The sequence below is a fragment of the Ovis aries genome, chromosome 2 (assembly GCF_016772045.2).
Source record: "Ovis aries strain OAR_USU_Benz2616 breed Rambouillet chromosome 2, ARS-UI_Ramb_v3.0, whole genome shotgun sequence".
NCBI classification, from domain to species: domain Eukaryota; kingdom Metazoa; phylum Chordata; class Mammalia; order Artiodactyla; family Bovidae; genus Ovis; species Ovis aries.
The window spans coordinates 14,164,564-14,192,475 of record NC_056055.1 but is presented as its reverse complement, the minus strand read 5'-3'; the positions used below and the strand labels follow the sequence as shown (position 1 = coordinate 14,192,475).

Genomic DNA, 27,912 nt, shown 5'->3' with positions numbered 1-27,912 from the left:
AGGCTGCAGTCCATGGGGTCGCTAGGAGTCGGACACGACTGAGCGACTTCACTTTCACTTTTCACTTTCATGCATTGGAGAAGGAAATGGCCACCCACTCCAGTGTTCTTGCCTGGAGAATCCCAGGGACGGGGGAGCCTGGTGGACTGCCGTCTGTGAGGTCGCACAGAGTCGGACACGACTGAAGCAACTTAGCGGTAGCAGTAGCAAGGTCTATAACGAAATTCTTAGAGCTAGTATGCACTGTTAGTCAACTAATACAATTTAAATGGGATTATAGGCCTCCATTTACTATCTGATAAAGGCATTAGGCTGAAGCTTTAAATACAGATTTCTTTTGCAAATTGTTTTTCTGCAAATATTTTTACTTGACTACTGCAACATGATTTTTCCTCTGTCAGGATGACAGGCTCTCATCTTCTCCAAAGTTTATAACTTCACAAAGACTTTACTGATGAAAGGATGTAAAACAAACATAAAATAAAAAATGCATCAGAGTAAATCAGTAAAGAATTACAAACTTTAATTACATCAACTGAAGAATTTCAAACCATGTTGAGAATTTATATTTTAAAGTTTAAATCTAGTTAATATATTCTAACTCTAACATAATCCTCTAAATATAGGAGTATTTGTGATGTCAGATGGGCAGAACAATCATTTAGGAACCATCTAGAAATATTGCTACAATTACTTTACATAAACAGAAATCCATGTCTTTATTAGTAAGGTACCACACATCATAGAGTAAAAATTCACATAGGACAGGCTTATAAATATACATAAATCTCAAAATCAATCACAAGTGAACATTAGGTACACAATTATTATAAAACAAATATAACCCATCAATGTCTATTTAAAGGCATAGTTCTTACAAAATAGTATTTGATAGACAAGTCTCAAAAAAGTATTATTAATACTTCTGGAGCCAGATTGTTCCAGCATATCAGCGCGTCTGGGGGAATAAGGCATGTGGAGAAGTTGCATTTACTCTTCCAGGTGGTCAGGACATTCTATCTGATGAAAAGATAACGGCTTCAGTGATCTGGGTGAATGCCACAACCACCACAGCACCCCATAATCCTACAGAATTGATCACTCTCCAGAAGAATGGAATGGAACAGCTATTTGCCTAATGGCCAATATCCAGGAGAACCAGAAAACATTAATGGAATATCAGCATAGTTGAAGTGAAAATTCCCAAAGAGCTTGATGATTCACTTAAATCTTTAATCATATTTAATATCACATTAATAGCCACTATTTTCATGAAAAAGAATGTATACTTATCTATTAAATATAAAAATAACCAAGTATAACTTGAAACTAAATAATTGATTAAATGAATAAGGAATCTAACTAAATATAAAACATGGATAGGTTGCATCAACATACCATTTACTCAGTTCACACCAGTCTTGGTTCCTTAACTAACCGTATAGAAAAGTCAAACTCAACAATGATACTTTATACATTCTTAACAAGTCATAGAATGTTGCATGGAGGAGGCACAGTTTAATAAAGGACCCAGGAATCCTTTCTACAAACTAAACTACCATAAACTCAAGAGTCATTTTGCCTATAATACACACAATGTTTTACCTCTTGAGTTTTAAAGTATTTAAGAGATCAGAAACAGAAACAGTCCTGACAAAGACTTTCAAATGGTATATATACAGGCATTTACGTATAAACGCAGTGCTTATCACATTGTGCAAATGTATATACAAACACGCTGAGAATAAGCAAGCTGTTCGCTAAACGTAACCAATTGTGTTTAGAGAACAGAACGATTCTATACAGTAAAGTATTCCCATCTCAGCATTTGGACTGTTGTGGTGGTTTTCAAACATCTTTCCATTATGATACAGGAGGTGATGCCATAGTCCCATGTGTAAAACACTCCCATCCCATGACTGTAATAGATTTTAGGTAACACTTAAAAACAGTCTAAAGGAAAATACATTAGTCTGAAACATTGTACAGCCAACCCTTGAACAACACCAGTTTGAACTAGTTTGAATAGGTCCACTTAAATATGGATCTTTTTCAATAGTAAATATGACAGTGCCACACTCAGTGAGGCTGGTTGTATCCTTGGATGTGGGACGATGGATAGGAGGAGCCTCAGACATGGGAACCACATATTTTGGAGGGATTACTCTAAGTTATAGGTGGATTTTCCACTGAAGGACAGTATCAGTATCCCTAAGCCTTTCTGATCTTTAAGGGTCAACTGTAATCCCACCATGAAGAGCAGTGGCACAGTAAAAGTCATTCACAGTTGCCTCAACCTAGATAAAATAAAACTGCTGTTCACCCAGCTCTGACTTTACTGCTCTCTCTTTCACATCAACTCTGGAAAATACATTAGAATGCAGGTTCTAATGGGAATCCATTATCAGGATAACAGTCCATCAATTCTAATTTATTTTACAAATTACTCACTAACATTGATATTTTTACAGTTAACCAGTAACAGCTTACATTACTGGCAGTATCCTATGCAATTGATCATGATACCTGGGTCATTTAGCTGAGAGCAAGACTGAGAAAACTACAGTCCACAGGCCAACCTGCTGCCTATTTTTGTATGGTCTGCAAGCTAAAATGGTTCTTACATTAAAAAAATTTTTTTAATCTAAAGAAAAATATGGATGACATGAAAAAGTTATATAAAATTTGAATTTGTGTCAGTGAAGTTTTACCAGAACACTGCCATGCTCATTGGTTTATGTATTGTCTGTGACAGAGCTGAACAGCTGAGAGACTTTAAAGCCTAAAATATTTATCATCTGGACCTTTACAGAAAAACTTTGCTGACCCTCAGGCCAGAACTAAGAATGACAACCTCTGTGGTAATAGCTCTTAAGCACAAAATCCTGAATATAGACTGTAAACTTAATTACAGAGACAGTAGTAAAAAAAACTCTGTGGGATGCAGTCTATCCCTGAGTTGTCCAATTTCCTTAAGGACAGAAGCCAACTAAATATAATTAAATATGGCTCCTGTATTTTATCTGAAATCATGTTGGCAAATTCATCTTTGAAACTACAGTGAAGCAAGAAAAGGGCACTAGGGCTCTACGTTGGAAGACCCGGGTTTTAGGTAAGTCACTTTTAAGACAAATGCATTCGAATCTTTTCCAATCTGTGTATTATTTTTAAATAACATAAAAAGCACTAAAATGGCAAAATAGAGAATCAAAATGTTTTTAAGAAAAGAAAAAGAAAGTAAAACGTACCCCTTTCCCTAAATCTAACTATAAAAAGTCCTTCTATTCATTGCAAATTGCTTAAGGGGGAAAAAAAGCATTGAGCGTGGATAGTGGGTTCCGTTTAATGAAAGTTTTAATGAATGTGCATGCGCCTTTTTAAAGTAAGTGGATTTGGATAAAATGGTGTCTCAAGCCCTTGCCAACACTGGTACATGCTCAGTCGCTTCAGTCATGTACGAGTCTTTGCGACCCCATGGACTGCCACCCACCAGGCTCCTCTGTCCTTGGGGATTCTCCAGGCAAGAATATTGGAGTGGCTTGCCATGCCCTCCTCCAGGGCATCTTCCTTAACCCAGGGACTGACCCTGCCTTTCTCACGTCTTCGGCACTGGTTGGCAGGTTCTTTACCACTAGTGCCACCTTGGAAGCCAACCCTGGTAATTCATGCCAAATGCCTAGCCTCAGTTTCTTCATCTGTTAAATTGGACTAATAACAGAATCTACTTCCTCTGCTTGTTGTGAGGATTAAGTGAGTTAATCCATGTAAAGTGCTTAAAACAGCACTAAGTAAATTTAGCAAACATTATTATTCTACCTGGGCATTTACAAAAATACACTGGTTGGGTATCTCCCCTGTAACAAGTACAATGTTAGAAAAAGGACTACAGAGATAAAATAGAAGTTGATTCTCCTATCCTAGGTAAGAATTAATGAAATTTGAGTCTACAGAATTTTAACTTTAGTATGTCCCTAAACTGATGATTCTCTGAGATGATGGTGAAATTCAGTTTTGCATTCCTGGTCTATAAATTCTCATTTCGGAACTAAGATTATTGTTAAAAATGTCAAACTCTGTTTTACAGGGCAAAACAGCACTGTTACAAAAGATCTTTCTTTTTGTGTTTCAAAAGACAAAAGCTCAGTGTTTGCTAAGAGAATGACCACAGGTAGAAGAACATAAAAATGCTGGCTAGTCTGGCAATGTATGTGAAATACAAGCTTGGTGAACCAAACTTGCCACAGAAGTAGTTTCATTTATGCACTCATTCAACAAATGTTTGCTGAGTACCTGCTATGTAGGAGTGTCTGTTACAATGCAATGATGAGTAACAAGCTAGAGTCCCTCCATTAGGGAGTTAGCAGGGAGGACAAGCCAGCAATTACAGGCAAGTGTGATGAGTAAAATGATGGGGAAGCCGAGTGTGCTATGAGAGCATCTGGCAGGGGCCTGAACCTACTTAATCCAGGGGATTAGAGGAAGAAACAGTTATGCTGTGACCTAGGAGTTCAGCACGCCTAGGCTGTAGAGACTGTCTGGGCACGGGGAATGTCAAGAGAGGTGAGAAATTGGGTCTGAAGAACTGAGAGCAATTGAGTCGTGCTGGGACACAGCAAGCTGAGGAGTGGTGATGAAAGATGACAGTGGAAGTAATCAAAGTGGTGCTCATTTTACACTAATGGAAATGAGATATCACTGAAAGTTCAAAGCCCAAACGTGCAAAACTGGCAATCCAAGGAAAAACAGTTCATGAAACAATTAGCCTGACTTGAAAGTAAGCAGAAGGAAAACCCCTTAATTTATTCTTTCCCTGCCTGCTACAGAGACTAGCTTGAGTCTCGATTTAGTTTTAACCTATTTATAGAGGAAATATTATACATGAGAGGGTGAAATATAAAAATATTTGCTTTCTTATTTACAACGTGGGTGTTGCATACTCAGCCTCACTGCTGCACAACCACTACACAACCACCTTAGAAGGTGACATACAGGCCCTCCTCAGCCATGGCTGGCAGGCTTGGCTGCAGTCGGGCAGAGCCTGGGACTTGAGTCGGATGACTTGAGTTTGAAGCCATTGCTCAGGGACACTTGACCTCTCTCCATCTGCAATGAGGATTTCTCCCGCATCCCTTGGATGCACATGGTAAATTGTGCAAAGTCACAGAATTGGGATGCTTTCCTCATTTTTGTTCAGTTCCAGAAGAATGTGAAAGCCTTTTCCACAGGGGAAATGGCCTTTCACTTCCGACATGGATTCCAAGGATGGCATTAGAAATCACAGTCTCCAGTGTTGTTTAATCACAAAACCCACAAAGTTGGAGTCAGCTTTAAAGCAATGGGGTGGGGTATGACAGGGAGCCAGAAGACTCCAGAACTCTACAATGGGAATGCCTCAGCAGCATACACCCATAGACACTTTCCCTCTAAATGGGCTGTTAACTCAGACAGCTGGAGTAAAGCAACGTTTGAGTTCCTTTGAAAAAAAGGAAGTGCATTAAGTCAAGACATTAGTCTAAATTATGCTGACAGCTAACCCAATTTACAAGTCTGAACATGTGAATGGATACTCTAAGTAAATTCACTTGATGGGGCATTTTCTCATTTTAAAAATGTCATCTTTAAAAGGTTTCTACTCCAAATTTCCACAATCTCCAAAAATGTTAATTTATTATCAAAATGCCTTGAATATTTAAGATGATTTGTCTATTATAATACATTTAATTGTACTCAACATATGTTGATTCTGACAACAGAATTAGCTGTAACCACAAATGAATACCTTAATTTCTTAAATAGAGTGGTAGTAGAGTCAAAATTCTAACTTCTAAGAATGCCCCAATTTTTTAATCATTAATATAATTTTACATCTTCAGGAATACTCACAGTTTTGTTTCTAACCTTTCCAAGCGGCAATAAAAAAATGTGTTCTCTTAGCTACTTACTAATTGAGAAGACATTTCAAATAAGTCTGAACCATTTCCATATCACTGTTATCTCCATCATTCTCCTCATGAGCTGTGTAAATATCTAAAGACCTTCATGCTCTGTGGAAATTTGAAAGTTCTTCTGCCTAGAAGGCTGACTGTGAACTTGGGCCATCCAGCGAAGTTCTCTTTAGTATTACTCCAAATAACTCTCTTGAACTGTAGTTGGAAGAGTGAAGGTTGTTTAGGGACATAGTTTCTAAGCCTGGCTTTCTCTGCTTTGCTCTGTGTTATCTGGCTGAGCAGCCAAGGCTACATGGCACAAGAGTCATAAAAAGAGTGTCCTCTTGGGTCTCAAATTCCAATCAGTGTAATAATGATGGCAATAATCATTTTCGTCAAGCCAACTCAGACATGTTGTAAAGCTCAAGTAAGAAACCAGATTTGAAAATGAGAGCTTAGAAAAGTTTTAAGTACTTTCTAAAAGGATGGGTCATTATTAAACAACACTCTTCAATTAGAAAAGCAGCTTGCTCTTTTTTCCAAAAAGCTGAATCATATGTGTCTTGTTTTTATTTTTTTACATAATAGAAGCTAAAATAATACTGAATATTTTTTTAAAAATATACCAAAGGCTTTCTAATGCATTGACTCTGTTGGCTCTGCCACTGTGGTTAAGGGGTTCCCATCAATAAGTAGAAGGTCAGGGCAACAATTAGAAGCAGACAGAACGGAGAGGAGAAGGTCTGATAGGCAGCCGATGGCATAAAAATATCCTCGTACTTGTAAATACTGACAACGCGCTCTGAAGTCGGTGGTGAGTCTATATCATGTCGGGTGATAGAGCCTTTGAGAAGAAAGAAAGAAAAAGGAACCAGCAAGAGAAAAAAGGTACAGATTTAAAATGATACATGCAAACCACAGAAAAATGAGACAAATCTTCAAAGAGCTGCTATTTTTTTCAAATATATTTTTAATATTAATATATGGATCACTAACAACTCCTGACTGACCCTTGCACATGGAAGTCTATGGTATGTTAAGTGGTAGCCTGCCCAGGCCAGATCAGAGAGGATGTGCTGTGTGCCTACAAGTCTGCATGTCTGTCTGGCGGAGTGGAATGGAGTGGTACGAAAGGAGGATAATTAAGATACCAAACAAGTTTTTGGACGGAAAGCATTTTTTGAGCTGGTTAGAAGAGGAAAAGGGGAAAGGCTGTATGTAAAGGCTGCTTCATAAGCTAAAATTGATAGGAAGGGCCTGACCTTTTGATTAACCAACATGAAACTCGGGTGAGGGAGACATGCCTATGAGTTTAGAGCAAAGATCTCCTTGGAAAAAGGGCCTCAAAGGCAGGGTTTTGAAGGCACAATCTGTCAGGGAAGCTGTGCCATACTTGACATGCCCAGCCCCTACCCCAGTGTCCATGCTGGCTCTTGTTAACACAAACCAAACTCCTCAGGTTGGCAAGACTTTTTGTCTCAACAGGTCCTACTCACCTCTCTTCCCTAACCTCGCTCACCGGTCACCTTCGTGAATTCCCAGGCTTACCCATGTACCTCCAGTTCATGCCCTTCTTGAGAGACATCTAATCCCATATCCCCCTTTCAAGGCTCAGCTCACAGTCTATCCTCTTTGATAGACCTTAAGAGGATGGATAGGGTTTGATCACCAGAGAGGCATTAGAATAGTGTTCAGGAGACAGGAAAAGCACAAGCCTGTCTGTAAGGCAGGAATGCGTCCGTGCTGTTTGGAGATACTGAGAACAACGTCAGAATGCTGAGAGTGCTTATCAGGCAAAGTCACCAGTGTTGGGGAGGGCTTGGAATACCGGGTCATGATGCCATATGTGTAAGAAGATGACCTTCAGGGGTACAGCACTTGCCAGCAATGTCAAATACTTGTTTTCATTTAACCCTTAGAATAATGCTATGAATTCAATATCATTATTATCCTCATTTTAGATAAAAAGAAATTAGAACTCAGAATTTAGATAAAGGCTAGATACAGCTACCAAGGGGCAGAATCAACACTCATACTCAGCGTTTTAGATTCCAAACCCCATCATTTAAAATGAGTTCATTTCTCCAGCCTAAGACATAGTTTATTTCCCAGGGTACTAAGAGTAATCAAAAATATAATTGCAGATTCATTGTCAGTAACCTGGGAAATAAGCAAATGGAAAAGGGGTCACAAATCTGGAGGCATCCAGATGTTTTCCCAACTAGAAACAGGCAAAGAAAGGCATGAAATTTCCAATCAATCAATGGCAACAATTTGAAGGAAAGAAAAAGATCCTATTAGGCAATAGATGGGGGAAAAAAAAAAAAGTTAAAGTGTCAGTCACTCAGTCGTATCCAATTCTTTATGACCCCGTGAACTATAGTCTACCAGGCTCCTCTGTCCATGGAATTTTCTAGGCAAGAATAGTGGGGTGGGTAGCCATTTCCTTCTCCAGAGGATCTTCCTGACCCAGGGATCGAACACGAGTCTCGAGTCTCCTGCATTGGCAGGTGGATTCTTTACCACAAGTGCCACCTGGGAATCCCCTGAGCAGATTCCTGAAGCTCTCTAAAATGAGGATGATAATTCCTACAATTCTGGAGGACATGGTGAGAAGTAAATGAGACCATTGTAAGAATTAGAGTCCATACACCATATACAGCAGACATACGCTCTGTTTCATCAAGCCATAGCTCATCATATATTATCTTGTATATCTCACTCTAACTATGCGTGTGTATAACCTGTCCCATTCTGTGTTCATGTGTATAGTAAATCCATTACTATATTCTGAAGGCAGGATCATGTCTCCTTTTTCTGTGTTATACAAAGTGCTCATTACTTTCTTGGAAATAATGACTCCCAGTCAATAATGACTAAAGCACAGCAGTGTCTGGTGTTTAGTCCAGATGCCAAAATGTAAGCTTACCCTGAATGGCTGGACCCCAAGCAAACAGGTAATACCAACTCAAATGCAGATCGACAATCGTTTCATCTCTGGGAACATTTACAGGCCGTTTAAATCTGCAGGTGACCCGATTGTTCTCAAAAACTCCTTCTTCATCTCTGGCAGGGTTTCTCTGAATCTCCTTTGCCCACTGGCCTACGTTATAGAAGTGCTGTATGCGGACCCTGCCATTGTCATCGTGGACGCAGGCCATGACATCGTCACCACCCTAACACAAAAGATGATGGAGAAAAAAAAGTTAAAGGTGCATCTTAGGCAAACTCTTCAGCTAAAAAGAAATTTCACTCCAAAATGTACATTCCGTGACGTATGTATTTGGAAGTCTCACCTCAAAAATTGTTTTAAATGCCATTAAAAAAAGCTTTAATCAAGTGACCAGAGTTTGCACCACCATATCTGACATTGAGTGTCTCCTCATGTGCCACTTAGGGAAGATTACATCACCAGCTCTCTAGTAGTCCTGCCGAAAACACAGACACTTAACCTAATCATAAGCAAACAAATTCAAATTGAAGGTCATTCTACAAAAAAAAGTGGCCTGTAACCTTCAAAAGGGTCAATATCATGAAAGACCAAAACAGAAAAAGCTAAAAAACTGTTTCAAAATCAAGAAGACTAAAGATACTGTCATGTCAATACATGACAACTAATGGTGTTCCTAGACAGAACCCTGCATCATAAAATAAAATTTTCTATAAAGCACAGCACTGGGGCAAAGGGCAACTTTTGATAGTGGACAGTGTATCTGATAATACTGTAGTATCTATGTTAAACTTCCTGAATTTAATAAATTATATAATGAAAAAGAATATCCTTGATCTTAGGAAATACCTGCTTAAATATTTAGGGTTAAAGGGTCATGATGCCTTCAATTTAACCTCTCAAGTTTGTAGAAAATAATAAAAATCGTAAGTAGTAGAAGCCAGAGTAGCAGCAGCAGTTGCAGCAGCAGTTGCAGCAGCAGAAAGAGAGAGAAAGCACGTACGGCAAACGTTACTGTTTGTGAAAAGGTTCTGGAACAAGATGGTGGTGGTTCCACACCGTGAATGTAGTTGATGCCACTGAACTGTATGCTTTAAAATGGTTAAAATAGTAAGTTTTAGGTTGTATATGTTTTACCACAATAAAAAGTTACCATTTGGTGAAACATATATATAGGAGTTTATGAGACCACTCATTGGAAAAGCTCCTGATGTTGGGAAAGATTGAGGGCAGGAGGAGAAGGGGATGACAGAGGATGAGATGGTTGGATGGCATCACCAACTCAATGGACATGAGTTTGGGCAAATTCTGGGAGATAGTGAAGGACAGGGAAGCCTGGCGTGCTGCGGTCCATAGTCCCAAAGAGTCAGACACAACTTAGCAACTGAGCAACAGGTGAAACATCTATATATACATATATATATGTATAGAGGAGTTTATGGTTCTATTGCCAGCATCTGTTGGATCATAGAGAAAGCAAGAGAATTCCAGAAAAACATCTATTTCTGCTTCCTTGACTATGCTAAAGTCTTTGTGTGGATCACAACAAACTGTGGAAAATTCTTCAAGAGATGGGAATATCAGACCACATTACCTGCCTCCTGAGAAATCTGTATGCAGGTCAAGAAGCAGTAGTTAGAATCAGACATGGAAGAATGAACTGGTTCAAAATTGGGAAATGAGTATGTCAAGGCTGTATATTGTCACCCTTCTTATTTAACTTATATGCAGAATACATTATGCAAAATCCTGGGTTGGATAAAGCTCAAGCTGGAATCAAGATTTCCAGGAGAAATATCTATAACCTCAGATATGCAGATGACACCACCCTTATGGCAGAAAGCGAAGAGGAACTAAAAAGCTTCTTGATGAAGGTGAAAGATGAGAGTGAAAAAGCTGGCTTAAAACTAAACTTTCAAAAAATGAAGATCATGGCATCCAGTCCCATCACCTCATGGCAAATAGATGGGGAAAAAATGGAAACAGTGACAGACTTTATTTTCCTGGGCTCTAAAATCACTGCAGTCGGTGACTGCAGTCATGAAGTTAAAAGACGCTTACTCCTTGGAAGAAAAGCTATGACAAACCTAGACAGCAAATTAAAAAGCAGAGACATTAATGTGCCAACAAAGGTCCATCTAGTCGAAGCTATGGTTTTTCCAGTGGTCATGTACAGATGTGAGAGTTGGACCATAAAGAAGGTTGAGCACTGAAGAACTGATGCTTTCAAACTGTGGTGCCAGAGAAGCCTCTTGAGAATCCCGTGGATAGCAAAGAGATCAAACCAGTCAATCCTAAAGGAAATCAGTCCTAAATATTCATTGGAAAGACTGCAGCTGAAGCTCCAATCCTTTGGCCACCTGATGCAAAGAGCCAACTCATTGGAAAAGACTCTGATACTGGGAAAGATTGAGAGCAGAAGAAGGGGGCAACAGAGGCTGAGATGGTTGGACAGCATCACCAACACAATGGACATGAATTTGAGCAAACTCCAGGAGATAGCAAAGGGACAGGGAAGACTGGCATGCGGCAGTCCACAGGGTCGCAAAGAGTCGGACATGACTGAGTGACTGAACAACAACATCGGTCCTACTCCTGCAACTTGTCTATAGGATTAATGTTAAAAAACAACAACAACAACAACAACAACAACTAAAAAAGTTACAGATGTTTATCAGCTATAAGAAATGTACCCCTCTGTGGAGAATGCTGATAATGGAGGAGGCTCTGCATGTGTGGGGACAGGGTATATGGAAATTTTCTGTACCCTCTTCAATTTTGCTGTGAACCTAAAACCTCTCTAAAGAATAAAATCTAATAAATCAGCAATCCATTATTTCTGAAAAAAGGTCAATGACTATTACAAAGAGGTTCCATTTTGCTTTTCCTATGCATCAGGTTTTGAAAAATTTTAAATCTATGCTTCTTAGAGTAATAGGAAGAGAAAAATAAACCTAGATTTTAAAGGCCTTTAGATAGCAAAACGTCAAACATGAAATTTGGATGCTTCTTACTCAACCTCCCTCTTCTGAGCCCCCTAATGGTAACAGCTGCATCATGGGTGCAAATCCATTCCTGGACAAGAAATGGTCAATTGCACTGCCAGCCAGCCTGCTGGATGGCACACAACCACCCTCTCTCCCATTGACCCTGAAGTAGGAGATAAGTGACGTAGACTAGTATCCATGAAGTCTTACCAGGTGACCCCATTGTATTGCCGCCTGGAATGAGAAGCTCATTCTTCTAGCGACCTCTCCAAAAACAAAGTTAATGGAGTTTTGATTGCTTAGCCTGATCCCCAAATCTCTTCTTATGACCCACCTATAACCCACATCCAATCCACCGGCAAAAGCCTGTCAGTATTACCTTCAAAACATACCTGAAACCTGGGCCCTTCCCACCACTCCTGCGGCCCCCATCTCATTCTAAGAACCTCAAAACAGACCAGGTGAAGAGAAGTATCTTATCCAAAAAGCAGCCGCACATGCAAAGGTTCAACGGCCTGAGAAAGTGTGGCTGTTTGGGAAGCACCTTGGCACAGTGCATGGCAAATGACGAGGCTCTGGAAGAAAGAGGGCAGAATGCGGCAGAGGCAGAGAGAAGCAGAGGTAAGCAATGGACAGCAACCTGGGCTCCTGCCTGTTCCTGTCCACAGTCCTTTCTGAGGGCCAGATGCATTCTTGACAAGGCATGATGTGGAATATTGAATCGTTGGACCCAATTCTTCACTCCCCTGTTGTTGTATTATATATCTACACCTTCACAAGGCCTCTTGGTTGGGAAGAATACTTCTCTGCCCTTTCATTCTGGGTTAGGCTGGGTGACTTACTCTGGGCAACAGAATATTACCAGCAGATGTGATGTGAACACAGCTTTGAAATCAGCTTGGATGACTCTTGTGCTTCTGCCTCTGCCATGAAAAAAACATGCCTTGGGAGCCACTAGTTCCAGAATGATTAGACAATACCTGAATCCAAGCCATGGACTGGAGCCAAAAGCAACTGAGTCCCAGCCAATCCATACACATGTGAGCAACAAATCAATGCTGACTGTTATTAGCCATGTGCTTTGGTGGGGCTCTCTTGCAGCATGACTGTGGAATTAACTAATGAATACAGGTACCAGGAGATACCCTGCACTCTCATAACCAACCCTTCCTTCTCCGTTTAAAATAACTTGAATTATTTTTTTTAACTTGTAATCAGAGAGACATAACTAGTATAATGGCTATCATGCTGTGATCAATTTACTTGCTTGGATAAAGAAAATCAAATACCAGGAATTGGCTTCTGCCATTTAAAAGTGGCATGGGCGCTTAGGGAAACATAACCACGCTCATTCTCTAAAATCTAAAGTGGTACAACAGAAAGAAGAGAAAAATCACCTTCCACCACGATTTGTGTCTTACCATTTTCTTGTCTGAAGAGAATCCAACTGCTACCCAACCATCGGTGTCTGCACTCAGCTCGAATTCCACATCAGCCCCTATCATCCGGTAGCTAAGGAAGTAGTCGCAGGTCTCTGCGTTACAGCCCGGCTTGCCGTATCTATAGGATAATCCAAAACAGGTGTTACTGCTTCCTCCTCTACGTCTTCAGAACACATTAAGAGAGCATCTCTGTGTCAGGCAGAATGCTAAGCAATATGAATCTTAGATCTCTGCTCCCTGGGATCTCAAAATCACAATTTCATCCAGGAGAGACTGCGAAGATGATCTGCTCCTCTTTATCTATGTACAAACGAGGTCCAGAGATGGAAGGGACTTCCAGAGTCAATCAAGCTGTGGCATGGGCCTCAAGTCCTAGCCACGGTTCTCTACATCTTATTAAGAGTTTCTCAAATATTCGCAATTACCAAATTATTTCTGACTCCTTTTGGAGAACAAAAAAATCCTGAGTTAATAATTTAAATAATTTAGATTGCCATTTCTTTTCATTTACAAATTTTCAATTAACAAAAATGGACAAACTGAATACAGATTAAACTACAAAACCAGGACCTTTTAAATTCATAGCATTCAGGGGATAAATGATGTCATTGGCTGAAACTGACTTCCTACTTACCCACCCCTGGTATGTCTGATTGTACTCTGCAGGGTCTTTATTTTGAGCCTGTGTCTTACTACAAGTCATGACTCCATTCTCCTCTACTCTTATCTGTTTGAACTGCTCCAAAACCCTTATACATACAAGGCACCAAACAAATGCCTCATTTATTTATATTCACTGGATTCGAATGCATCATTTACTTTAAAAATTTGCCTTTGGAAAAAAAAAAAATTTTGCCTTTGCTCTATCGAGCTGCTTGGGGCTAATACAATTCAGACACTAAAGTAAGATGTTTATCCAGATAATCAGATTATACATTCGTTAATCCATTTAAGGAACATCACTGAAATGAAAACATGAATTTAAAATTTTCTTACAGAGAACTTGTGGATCCTTTGAGGATCAGCAAGCCCTAGTTTTAGGCATACTGCCTTTCAGAAATGACTGAAAACTGCAGCAATGGGTGGGATAACCTAAGCTCAGATAAAAGGTATAGGATGCAAGGCTCCTAAGTACTGATGGAGGAGGGAGACAGGGAACATGCAGCTTTGCAGGCAGATACCCTGAGCAGCTGGCAAGGGGTGTAAGCTCAGGACCACAGGAACCAGAGTGAAAAAGCTGAAACGGGTGAGCAAAGCTAAGTGAGTGGGCCAGAAAGCAAGTCTCCGTGAAGCCAGCAGAGCACTAAAACTCCTTTTCTTCTCAAAAGTATCCCCTAATCACCAGAATTATTCATTGCTGGCTATCTTCCTCAATAATAATAGTATTACTAGATTTTTAAAAATTCCTTAGCAATACTCTTGCAATCCAAAAACTCAAACCCCCTGTATTCAGTTTTTAGTCCTTGGACTTTGAGTCCCGAACCAAAACAAGACGAAACACAAATTCATTGCAATGGCCATCAAAATCTTTACTCAAGGACAATTTGTTTTTGGAAATAAAGGACTCAAAGAAAAGGAGGCTTTCCCAACAAAGCAGAGCTGTCTAGATGGAAGGTCACTATCTAGCTGCTTTCTAGCTCCAGTCTATCACATCTAGATAGAATACTATTAATAATCAGGTGCTAGATCTGAAATAACTAGCTGGACACTATAATCAGTGCGAATTGACTAGCTAGGATCGTATAGCTATCCACAGTTATAACTATTGTTTTAAAAAGGAAGTGGGTCTTAGACACATCTCTTGGGTTGGCCCAAATGTTCGTTTGGGTGGTTTTTCCATAAGATGTTATGGTAAACCCAAATGAATATTTGGGCCAACCCAATATTATTGCCTGTCCTGCCCACACCCGTACTGAATGAGCAAAGACAAATTCTGTGTCATGTAATTCTTCTTCATACAGCCAACTGATTAGACCCCTGAGTCAATGGCATACAGTCATAAATGAAGAACCAGAGAAGTAAGTTCTAGGGCCAAGGGGCGTGAGACAGCTCAAGGCCTTTAAGGCTGCAACCTGGGCTGGCCATTGGAAATAGGTTACATCCGTGCTGAAGTTACGAGGGGTGTGGGCTCCTGGTGAGAGTGAACTGCATGCAATTTAAATACTACCTTGAGAAGCAAATCAAAGTCTTAGCTTTAAAGTTCTCCAACTCACAGATCTACCAACCTAAAGCAGCCCTTAGTCTTTCCACAGTCATCCACTTTGATTTTGGCAAATGGATCCACAGGAGGAGCAGTAGGGAAAGGGTAACCTGGCCAGTGAGAATAAATAATGGTTAGAAAATCCAGGAACAGCATTTCCAATGAGAAAAGCTACTTTTGAGTAGGTTGACTATTCTCTATCGCATGAGTCTAGAAATAGTCAAAGCCTCAGAAAAGAGCTCAGTTGACGCCTAATTACCCTCTTCATGAGGGCAGGTATGGGGCACACATCTTTGAACCCAGCCTACATGTTAACTGAGAAAGGGCTTTCTCCTCATTTACAGGTAGAGTGCCTGGGGCACTGAAAGAGGACGTAATATCATAACCACTGGCTCACCAGTGTCCATTGGAAGCATGAAAATAGAGTTTTATTCCATACACTTGCTCTAAGAGAAAGAATGAACAATTCTCTATTTGATAGCAGAAGCTTTCCATTTATAGCTATATATTACAATAGGATCTCTCTGTTTCTGTGAACTTGTTTTTCATCAAGCTGTAGAGAACATTTTCATATCTCATATAAATTTGTTAATCACATCATTTCATGCATCTTTCTTGTAAGATGACTTAACATCATAATGCATTCAGTTCAGTTCAGTTCAGTTCAGTCGCTCAGTCACGTTGGACTCTTTGAGACCCCATGAATCGCAGCATGCCAGGCCTCTCTGTCCATCACCAACTCCCGGAGTTCACTCAGACTCACGTCCATCAAGTCAATGATGCCATCCAGCCATCTCATCCTCTGTTGTCCCCTTCTCCTCCTGCCCCTAATCCCTCCCAGCATCAAAGTCTTTTCCAATGAGTCTCCCTTCGTATGAGGTGGCCAAAGTACTGGAGTTTCAGCTTTAGCATCATTCTTTCCAAAAGAAATCCCAGGGCTGATCTCCTTCAGAATGGACTGGTTGGATCTCCTTGCAGTCCAGGGTACTCTCAAGAGTCTTCTCCAATAATGCATTCAACCACACATCAAAGGAGAGCCTGCACTGCGCTTCCAGTTTGTGACCACAAGTATTTTTACTCTAGGCTGTTCAATCCATGTACACAGGAATTGCGTGTGATTCATCTGGTATTCTCTGCCCAGCACAGTGCTTGGCACTGGACACTGAATTGATTATGCAACGAATCAATTAAATCACCCATAGATATTAGGCAATGTAAATACACTTTAAAAATTATTGTATTAGTTTTTCTTTTCTCACTGTTCTGAAGTCCTTTGTGATTTGTAACGCTTTTTTAAATGAGGTTTTGTTTACTTTGTTTCATTAAATTATACTCAAAGACCAACAGGTCATACTTGCCTGGTTTATATCTGTACATTTTGTGTTCATCTCTACTACCTAGATTTTTGTTTTTAATTGGAAGATAACTGCTTTACAATGTTGTGCTGGTTTCTGCTGTACAATGTGAATTAGCTAAAAGTATACATATATTCCCTCCCTCTTTAGCCTCCCTCCCACCCCTCCTCCACCTTACCCCTCTAGGCTGACTACCCTATATGTTGATCAAATGCTAAAGTACAACCCTACCTTCTCACCATCCTTAAGTACCTGGGCAAAATGCATTACTTTGTCTACTTTCATAATTATTTTATGCTAAGTCCTATGTCCACTTCAGTACTTTAGAGTGAGTTCTGCCTTGGATGAGTTTTTAATCTTGATATTTATTGAGTTCACTGCTACAACTATGTCAAGCATCTTCCTATACATTCTTCCTTTTAGCTTTCACTACAATGCCATGGCCATTTTTTTTCTCAGGATATTTATCCAGGAATGCAACAACTACCTATGTTTGTTAAGATTCTAGAGGTGTCTGAAAGAGACAATCCCATGTAATGTTGTTTCTGACTAAGGTTCCCCATCTTCTTCCATTATACTTTCTAGCATCTAGAATAATTCATCAGCATACAGCAGGTTTCCAGCTCAATAAACGCCAGTCATTATTATTATTGGTTTATTATTACTGTTACATTTTAAAATTAACCATTGGGTAAGATCATCTCTAGAAGAATGGGTTTCTAAGCTCCAAGTAAGAGCAAGTTTTAGAACAAAGGTCACTTATAAATGTACTGAACTGGTTTATTTAGTGTTGGCAAATGGCTCATTTGTTGGGGTTTTTCTAGCACTGATTCCCTTTTATCGTATATGCTTCTAAATCTTAGAATGAGAAATTCTGTTGTCAAATGCATTTCGGCACCATTTAATAATGTCACGTTGCGCTCATTTTGTAAGATGGTTTTAAAAGGTATTTATTTTTGGCTGCAGTGGGCCTTTGTTGCTGTGTGTGGGCTTTCTCTAGCTGCAGCAGACAGGGGCTGCTCTCCAGCCGCGGTGCGTGGACTTCTTGTGGTGGTGGCTTCTCTGGCTGCAAAGCACAGGCTCTGGAGCACGTGCGCTTCAGCAGCTGCAGCACGGTGGCTCAGCAGTTGTGGTGTGTGGGCTTAGCTGTCCTTCGGCATGTGGAATCTTCCCAGACCAGGGATACAGCCTGTGTCCCCTGCACTGGCAGGTGGATTCTGAGCCACTGGACCACCAGGGAAGTCCTGTATAATATATAACCAGGGAAGATGCTGCATAATAAAGAATTTGATGGGTTTTTGTTCCTGGTTCCTGGGTGGGAGGGAGAGACTCTAAATCTTTGGAATTTCCCAGTGGGTCTTTGTTATTCATGAGCCCCTTGGGATCACACCTGCATTTATGCTAAGAGAGAAAATGACTCAGGATGGAGGCTGGTCACTAGGAAGACCAAACACATGGGTACAGGTTTGGGGCTTGAGCCAGCCCCACCTGGGGCAGTGGGGAGGGGAGTGTAAAAGGGCTGGAGATTGAGTTCCATAATGTAGCTAATGATTAAATTAACCATGCCTAGGTGATGAAACCCCAACAGAAACTTTGGACACTGAAGCTGAATGCAGCTTCCTGGTTGGTGAATACACTGACGTGCCAGGTGGGTGACATGTCCTGATTCCATGGAGAAGAATATTTCCTTCTAGGACAGGACATGAAAACTGTATTTGTGGGCTCCCAGACTCTGACCTGTGTGCAGCTTCATTGGCTATTCCTGAGTGGTCCTGAGTTCCTTGATACTAAAACTACAATTGTATGCACAGCCCATTTCTGAATCCTCTGAGATATTCTAGTGAATTACAGAACACAAGAGGGATTGTGGGTGGCCCTTGGATTGGTAGCCAGCTGGTCTGAAGTGAGGACAGTCTTGTTGCGGACCATGCCCTTTAACCTGTTGGGGTTATGAGTGCCAGAACTTAATTTCAAGACAACAGCTGGGTTTGGTATCAGAAGATAAGCAGAGAAATATTTTTTTTTCCTGAAATTAAATGATCTCCCTATTTGGAATAAAGTAGGTTGGATCCACATGCCAATATTTAAGCTCCTATATCTCAGCTACAGCTCAGCCTCTATAGTCAGCTCTAGGATGGGCTAGGACTCCGCAAACCACATTTCTCCTCTGCCAGCTCGCTAGGTTCTGCCAAAAGGAAACATTAGAGGGAGGCTCAGAGGCAGGAGGACCTGCCAAAACAAGACCATTTGTTCCTGTTTGACTGCTGTCCAGTCAGCAAGTCCTCAGCAACTCCACTTCATCCTTGCAGTGTCAATTGGTTTGAGTTTCCAGCCTTTTTTTCTTTTTCTTTTCTAGCTGTTTTCTAGACTCCCAGAACCAGCCTCATCAAAGGAACCAGCATTAGCTGGGCAGATAGCCCACTCTCAGAGGATGGGTAAACCTCTGGATTGAGGTCCCTTGTCTGAGCTCCCAGGTTCTCAAAACCTCAAGCCCTTTTCTCTGCTCCCTCAGCCCCAGGGCTGGCAGGTGCTTCCCACAGTGACTTTCTCTGAGCTCCCTTTATGCTTCTGTAGTCTCCCAACACCTTCTCAGACAGCTCTCTGGGCTGGTCATCTGGGCTGGTTTTCAAAAAGCTTAAAAAACTGGTTTCTGGCTTTCCTACTGAACCTTTGGGTAGAGACTAAATGTATTAATTAATACATTTGGGTAGAGACTAAATGTATTAATCCTTAACTACCAGTACAAATGTATTTGTAGAAACCACATCTTATTAGCAGTTGTCATCTTGACATCTAGAAAATGATATTGAATAGGATCTACTTTGCATGCATTGTACAATTTTATTGGAAAACTATTTTGATTGTAGAATTCTAAGTACCCTAGGTGCACAGATGAATGATATTTCTCTTAGTTTACGGAATACTCCATTGAATGGATATACCACCTGTTTTTAATCCATTCACAGGTTGACAGACAGTTGGGCTGTTTCTACTTTTTGGCTACTATGAATAATGCTGCCATGAGCATCTGTGCACAAGTTTTTGTACGAACATATGTTTTCAGTTCTCTTGGAGTAGGACTGCCATGTCATATGATAACTCTTATGTTTAAGTTTGTGAGGAACTATCAAATTATTTTCCAAAGTAGCTGTACCATTTTACATTCTTACCAGCAATGTATTGTGGAAGCGTCCTTTAAAAAAATTTTTATAGTCAGCCTAGTAGATGTGAAGTGGTAGCTTGTTATGACTGTGATTTGCATTTCCTTAATGACGAACTCCGGGAGATGGTGATGGACAGGGAGGCCTGGCGTGCTGCGACTCATGGGGTCGCAAAGAGTCGGACACGACTGAGCAACTGAACTGAACTGAACTGAATGACGAATGATGTTGAGTATAATTTCATGTGCCTATTGGTTATTTGTGTATCTTCTTTGGAGAAAGGTCTATTTAGAGCCTTTCTCGATTTTAAATAGGGTTAGCTGCCTTTTTAATGTTGGGTTGCAATGTATTAGCTTTTAAATCTCTGCTATGTCTAGGCTTAATGAGCTTCCCAGGTGGCTGGTGGTAAAGAATCCGCCCGCAATGCAGGAGATGCAGGTTAAATCCTTGGGTCAGGGAGATTCTCTGGAGAAGGAAATGCAACCCGCTCCAGTATTCTGGCCTGGGAAATCCCGTGGACAGAGGAGCCTGGCCGGCTATAGTCCACAGGGTCATAAACAGTCGGACACGATTTAGCGATTGAGCACACATCCACGGCTAGGGTTATTTCCCCTTTTTCTTCCATTCCTAACATGTTCTGTCTTCTCTTTTCCTCTTGATCAATTTTGTCAGTATCCTATTGTGATAGTTAATTTTGTGGGTCAACTTGGCTGGGCTAGGTGCCCAGATATACAGTCAAGCAATATTCTGGATATTTCTGTAAGAGTGTTTTTGGATGAGACAAACATTTAACATTTTAAATCAGTGGACTCTGAGTAAAACAGATTGCCTTCCATAATGTGGGCAGGCTTCTCCCCCAGCTGGGGAGAACAAAAAGACTGACATTCCCCAAGAAGAGTGAATTCTGCGACAGATGGCCTTCAGCCTTGAACTACAACATTGGCTCTCTCTTGGGGCTCCAGCCTGCCAGCCCGCCCTGCAGATTCTGAACTTGCCAACCTCCAAAATTGTGTGAGCCAAGTCCTTAAAACAAATTTCTCTCTAAATAAATAAGTTGAAAAAAAAAAAAGAAAGAATAAAAATTTCTCTCTTTCATCTACATACTCTCTCCCATCTACACACACACACACACACACACACACACACACACACACACACACGCAAGCACACGCACACGCACACATATACACCCTACCAGTTCTGTTTCTCTGGCTAACCCTTTCATTCGTATTTTCAAAAAATCATTTTTTACTTTTTTGATCCTCTTTACAACCCACTCCAGTATTCTTGCCTGGAGAATCCCATGGATAGAAGAGCCTGGTGGGCTACGGTCCATGGGATTGCAAAGGGTCAGACACAACTGAAGTGACTTAACACACATGTGCTGAATATTTGGTTTCTATTCCATTGAATACTGCACATGCTTATTATTTCTTTCCTCCGATTTTCTTTAGAGTTATTCTTTTTCTAGCCTCACAGTTTTTTTTGGCATTTCTCCTGTTCCCATATCAACATTTAAGCCCAACTATCAGCTGCCTCCAGGGGTTTCCACCTGGACATTACACAGGCAAAGCGATTCCAGGTGCCCAGCACCTCCCAGATAGTCTTCCTCCTGTGTTTTCTGTCTTAGTGAAGAATCCCACCACCCTCCGCAGGCTCCCAACCCTGAAACCCTAGATTCCTCCACCTGGAACACCTTCTCCACCACCAATCCTTTCATTCCCACTCCTGACGCCCGAGCCAGCTTCTTGGCTATTGTGCCACCTCCGCTCTGACTTCCCTACTTCCCTTCTAATTCTTCCACTGCCTGCCAGGTTTCTAAAACAGCAATCGGATCTTGTACAGTGCTGCTTGGAGACCTTTACTGGCCTCTCCCCACCCTCTCCTACCTCTCTGCGCTCCGTCATCTTCCTGACAAATACGGGTCGGATACCCAGACCGGCCAGCGTCTCATTCTCCCCTTAGCTTTGTCCATACTCCCACTTTAAAAAGTATTATTGGTTTTACATTTTTTTATGTACTTATTTTTAATTTTGGCTGCCCTGGGTCTTTGTGGCAGTGCTCGGGATTTTCTCTACCTATGTCTCATGGGGGCCTTTGTAGTAGCACACCGGCATAGTTCCCAGGGATCGCAGCTGCATCCCTGGGGTTGGAAGGCAGATTCTTAACTACTGGACCACCACCGAAGTCCCTTATTACTGTGTTTTTATGTTTTTGTTTATTTATTCCTTTCCCTCCACTTTCCATTTTAGTGCTCCCCCCCCCCCACCTCTCTATCTAAAATTAAATTTGGGTTAAGACCAAATAATATTGGCTTGGGGCCAAAAATTTTTTTCTCTTTCACTTCCGTTCTTCTCACATGTGTCCTATAAACCCCTCCAATAACTATTCTGTTTTGCAGGATTAAAGCCATTTTTTCCCCCTCCCTTCAGCTATTCCTATCACACAAGAGGCACTTATTTTCTTGGTTCATTTTTCCAGGTTCTCAACATTCTTTTGTGGTTTCCATTCCTGTCAAACTCGCAGCCACTATCCAATCCTCTTTTGCAATCCCTTGAGCCTGTTTCGCCATACTCCACTGGGTGGTTAATGGCTTCTGGTTTGCTATTTATTGCTTCTAATTAACTCCTTGGATCATAGCTCTCAGGTATTAATTTAGTACTTAATTCCTTGTGAAGTTTTAACCAGAAATTATCTGTTCACATCTTCAAGAGTGGCTGCATCAGCCACTTTCTCTTTTTGGACTGTCTGAATCACTTCTGCTTAGCAGAGCCACACAGCGAAGTGAAAATGTCAAGGGGCTCTATAAAACGGAACATTCCACCCCTGTGGAGTCTGTTCAGCAAAGCTTTCATCGTAGCAATCCATCACTCAGGAACCTGCCGCTCCCAACGGACTACCCCATCACTTCCAAGCCCCTCTTCTCAAATTTACCCATGAAAATGCCCCATCCTATCTGTTCAACTGCATTTCCCAGAGCAGGTCAGCAACTTGTACCACCTTATCCATAAGGTCAATCAACAAACCCACCCAGTTCTCTGCTACTTTCTAGCTGTGTGACTTTAGCTACAATATTTAAATCTTCTGTAGGTCAGTTCCTTTAATTCTAAAGCGGGAATGGCAAGAGTGTCTAAGTCAGCGCCTTGCCCTAAAGAATAGAGTTAATATGGATATGGTACTTAGAACAGGGACTGGCACACAGTAAGCACTTACTAAAAGCACAAATTAGTGTTACGATTGGGCTAGATTCATGGAGATAAATTAGGTTTAGACTATTTACCTTTAAATTATTTACCCTTTCTGTTATTTGTTTTCGTTTTATTTTTCTGCCCCCAAACAGTATATATACAATTTCTACTTTTTCACCGAACAAGGTGATGCTATCTTTGTTCAAACCGAAGTACAAATGAATAGATACTATAGATGTACCCATGTTGGGAGGCTGTCTTTTTAATCTTAGTATATATGCTTCCCTGGTGGCTCAGACAGTAAAGAATTCACCTGCAGTGCAGGAGACCCAGGTTCAATCCCTGAGTTGGGAAGATCCCCTGGAGAAGGGCATAGCAACCCACTCCAGCATTTTTGCCTGGAGAATTCCATGGACAGAGGAGCCTGGTGGGCTACAATCCATGGGGTTGCAATAAGTCAGACATGACTGAGCGACTAACACTTTTACTTTCAATGCCCAATTTGATTTTCTTTTCAGAGAACACTCAGAACAGGAGGTTTGCCCATAATCATGCAGTAATCTGTTTTATATTCTATTGTTATACTGAATATATAGATTCTGGCTTGAGAATCTCAAGGGGAAAAGGTATGAATTATAGAATTCAAGCACCAAGAACCTATCCAAACTCAACCACAGAGAGTTCAAGGGTCATGGCAGGGTTAGATAGTGTGCTGTGGGAAAATACCTTGCCTAACAGCAGAGAATGGGAGGAAAAATCAGGGAAGACTCCCTGAAAGAGGTGGCATTTGAGCTGGGACTGTAAGGAAGAGTAGTATGGGCTAAGACAGTAGGAGCCCCCAAGAATTCTGAAAACTAGCATCATTAAATCAAAACATAATTAAAGTTTAAAAAACAGACATTTCAGGAGGTGATTAGAAACATCAAACTGGCCAGTGTTCACTCTCTGGCCTGGGGGTCTTGCACAATCTGGACACTGGAGAAATGGTCTCTGAAGAAGGTAGGTAATGGTCACTGGGCTGTCCTATAGTTTCAGGAAATTCTCTATCCCATTATTCTAATTCCCTTTTTCTGATTTCACACTACCAGGCTTTTTTTTTTTTTTTTTTTAATTCAGTCTGTTGGCAATTTTCAACGTGAGAAGGGGGTACCCTGCAAAGAGAAAACAAGTAGCCCAATCACCAGAAAAAGAAAACCCCACTTGCACTGACAGAAAGAAAGAATCGTTTAAAGGTACTATTCCCACCTCTTCACTTGCCACTTCCTTCACCATCAACTAGGCTCCCTCCTTCCTTCTCCACTGAATTCATCCCAGGAGAACTTGCCCACTGCCTCTCATTTTCTGAATCTGTCGACTATTTTAAGTCTTCCCTGGGCCTCCCCGTGGCACAGGACACTTTCTGATGCCCTCTTTTCCTTCACCTTCTGGGTGGGACACCCTTCTGGGACATCCCCTGGTTCTGCTTCTCCCTCTCTGGCAGCACCCTTTTAAGGCAGTGTCACTGATGATTTCTAAGGATCTTGGGAAAGTCTCTACTCAGGACCCCATTACCCAGCCTAGGTCCAGGGTAATCTGGGAGAGGTGCTAACCCCTGAGAGGCTTACCCCACAAACATCCCCACTAGCATCCACCAGATGGTTGTAGGGTCAGCCTTTGAAGATAAGCAAAATGGTCAAAGAAAGGAGCAGAGTGGACAATGAAGGCTCAGTGCAAGGGAGACAGGGAGTGAGAGATGGCTGTAAAAGAAAGTTGAGTCAGAGAGAAAATTCCAGGTATAGGAAATGAAGCTTCATCCAGGGAAGAGGTTCGACCTATCACAGATTTTTGAGGGTTAGAGCCAGGCTTCCAGGAGCATATGCAGAATGGTCAAGGGTGGCAAGCAGACAAACTAGCAATCTGTACACCGATCCCAGGCCTTTTACCCCTGTCGGATCACCTCACCTAAGTGCCTCCCCCTTCTGTCTCACCAGAGTCTCTTAGACTTCCTGGTTCAACTCTGTAAAGCCTTAGGGCTGCAGCGTACCTGATGTCCACGTTCATAAAACTGCCTGGACTACACAACTAACTCCATTCTCTCTGCATATACAAACTGACATAGAATCTGACCTTGTCCTCCATTAGAGAACACGTGCCCAGTGAAAACACAATTTCTCACATGCCACCTCTGAGTCACCTGGCCGTGTGCTAAGCAGACTATGAACAGTATCACTATGTATTAAATGCTTCCAGAAAGAGATGGCTTTTGTATTAATACTATGTAGTCTTTATTTTGGGGTTGCTTTGGGTTCTGTGGCTGCGCACAGGCTTTCTCCAGCTGAAGAGAGCAGGGCTTCTCTCTAGTTGTGGTGCGCGGGCTTCTTACTTCTTACTCTTGTGGACCATGGGCTCTAGGGCACGTGGGCTCAGTAATTGCAGCTCACGGGTTCCAGGGTACAGGCTCAGTAGTGGTGGCGCATGGGCTTGGCAGCCCTGCCACGTATGGGACCAGGGATCAAACCCTTGTCCTCTGCACTGGCAGGTGGGTTCTTAACCACTGATGCACCAGGGAAGTCCTACACTACGTATTCTTTCTCAGAGCCATAGATTCTACTCCTGCTTGCTGTCCTCCTACCCTGCCCCTGCACTCTCCTTCTCCCAGGCCACATGGCCACCCAACTAGAAGACTCCACTTTCAAGCCTCCCATGCAGCTAAGTTATATGATTAGGTTCTTGCCAAAGGAATGTGAATAACAGGGATTTGTGCAACCAGCCTAAAAGGTAACTGCTTGTCCTGAACTGCCTCTCTTTCTCATTTCCTCCAGCTTGAAAGAAGACATGCAAACAACATGACTTCCACATGGATGAGAACAAAGCCTTAGGGCATGCAGGAACAACAAGGAAGGGACCTTGGTCTTTGAATGACATTGTGGAACAGAGCTGGCCTACCAGTCTAGAACAGTCGGACTCTTTCTTGTGAGAGAAAAATAAGCTATCTTATTTAAGCCACTATATGTTGGGGGTCCCTGTTTCAACAGGTAAGCATCTACCCGGCTAATCTATTTCCCCAAATCCATTTCTCCATAGAATACAGTAAGTCCAATTTTTGAACTAGTCATATTCCTTTCCAGCTAAAAGGCTACATTTCCCAGTCTCCTTTGCACCTATGTGTGAGCACATGACTAGGTTGTGGCTAATGAAGTGTAAGTGGAATTGTTTCATGGGATTTCTGAGTAATCTCTTTATAGTCAGTGACCTTCTTCTTCCCACTTTCCCACTGTCTGGAAAGTGAATGTAATGGCTGGCAATCAAGCAGCCATTTTGGGCCATGAAGTTACACACTAAGAGTTGTGAAGAAGCAGGAGACCAGGATTAGTGTCTCAGATGACCAGTTCTAGACTGCCTGCTTCTGGATTTCTTTACATAAGAGAGAAATTTCTATCTTACTTGTGCTGTTAACGTGTGTTTGTTGTAAGTAGGTAAACTTAATCCCAAGTAACAGATGCACCCAGCATCCTATCAGCTGTTGGGACAGACAACATTTCAAACCCCAGCTTGATTCTTAGATATTCCTCTTAGCAGAGAAAAGGAAAATCACTTTCCGAACAGCAGAACTAAGAAGCCAGTTTCCATTCCTTCTGAAGAGAATCAGCTTGGCTTTTGCGCTCACTGAAATATTGCCTGTGCAAGGAGGTCTGCGCGACAAACCCCCAATTGCTGGACCCAGGAGACCCCAACGATGGTGGCTCACACTAGGGGTTCATGACACATGGGAAAACAGTACTGAAGGGGGTTGGAAGTGGGGAGGGAGGTGTGACCCAGCTCTCGGGGGGCTGGGCAGCGAGCAGGAACAGAACGCTTAAGTTGGAACAGTAGCCACGGCATATTTAGGTCAATACAGACATGCAGGAAACAAGGCAATCTCTCTTTAAGAGGCGTCTTGGGCTTCCCACCAGCTACTCTGATTTCACACAACTCTAGGCCAGATGACAGTCTCCTCCCTTACCATCCGCTACCCCATCACTGTCACAGATAGACGCTGAAACCTGGGGGATGGCGGAAGCGGGGGAGAGCGCGAGGGGGACGGGGTTGGGGGGGGGGGCGGGGGTTGACTCAGCCCCAGGTTAGCAGCCTGCAGGTTAGCAGGACTTGGCTGACCACCTCCCTCCCGGCCTCAGTCTCCCCACCTGTAAAGCCAGCAGCGGGTGGAAGGCGCTGACAGCTCTCCGGATCTCTTCTCCAAGCCGATAGGCAGGGTGAGCCTTGTGCTCCGCGGTCGGGCCTCGGCTGAGCCAGCGGAGCCTCCATTCGCCTCCTAACCGATCCCACCCCGCCTCGCCCCGCCCCACCCCCACCCCTCCCCTGCCGCCTCCGTCCCCCATCCCGGGTCTCCGCTCCCGCAGCCCCTCATCCTCCCGCAGCCTCACCCTCCTCGGACAGGTAGCGCAGATCGTAGAACTCCCCGGCGAAGGTGCCATAGGAGGAGTCGTGGCGCGGCACCGCCTCGTCGGCGCTCGAGTCCCCACGCGCACGGCCCCGGGGTCCCCGGCCCCCCGGGCCCGCGCCGTCGTCCGCCGGGCTGGCTGCACAGGCGCCCGGCCCGGCCAGCAGGAGCAACAGCAGCTGCGCCCAGGACCGGCGCGACCGCGCCATCGCTGCGCACCGATCCCGCAGCCAGGCCGCTCGGGCCGCAGCGGGGGCGCCGCGGGCGCGGGGCCGGGACTGC

General features: G+C 42.4%; 1 protein-coding gene across 1 annotated transcript; it reads right to left on the bottom strand.

Moving 5' to 3' along the window:
* Positions 1 to 502: 502 nt before the first annotated feature.
* FRRS1L (ferric chelate reductase 1 like) lies at positions 503 to 27,912 on the bottom strand. The gene is made up of 5 exons (XM_027964008.3): positions 27,614 to 27,912; positions 15,532 to 15,616; positions 13,286 to 13,424; positions 8,857 to 9,103; positions 503 to 6,771 (listed from the first exon to the last, which is right to left on the bottom strand). The coding sequence occupies exons 1-5, from the start codon at positions 27,837 to 27,839 to the stop codon at positions 6,599 to 6,601; spliced, it is 870 nt and encodes a 289-aa protein (XP_027819809.3). The 5' UTR covers positions 27,840 to 27,912; the 3' UTR covers positions 503 to 6,598.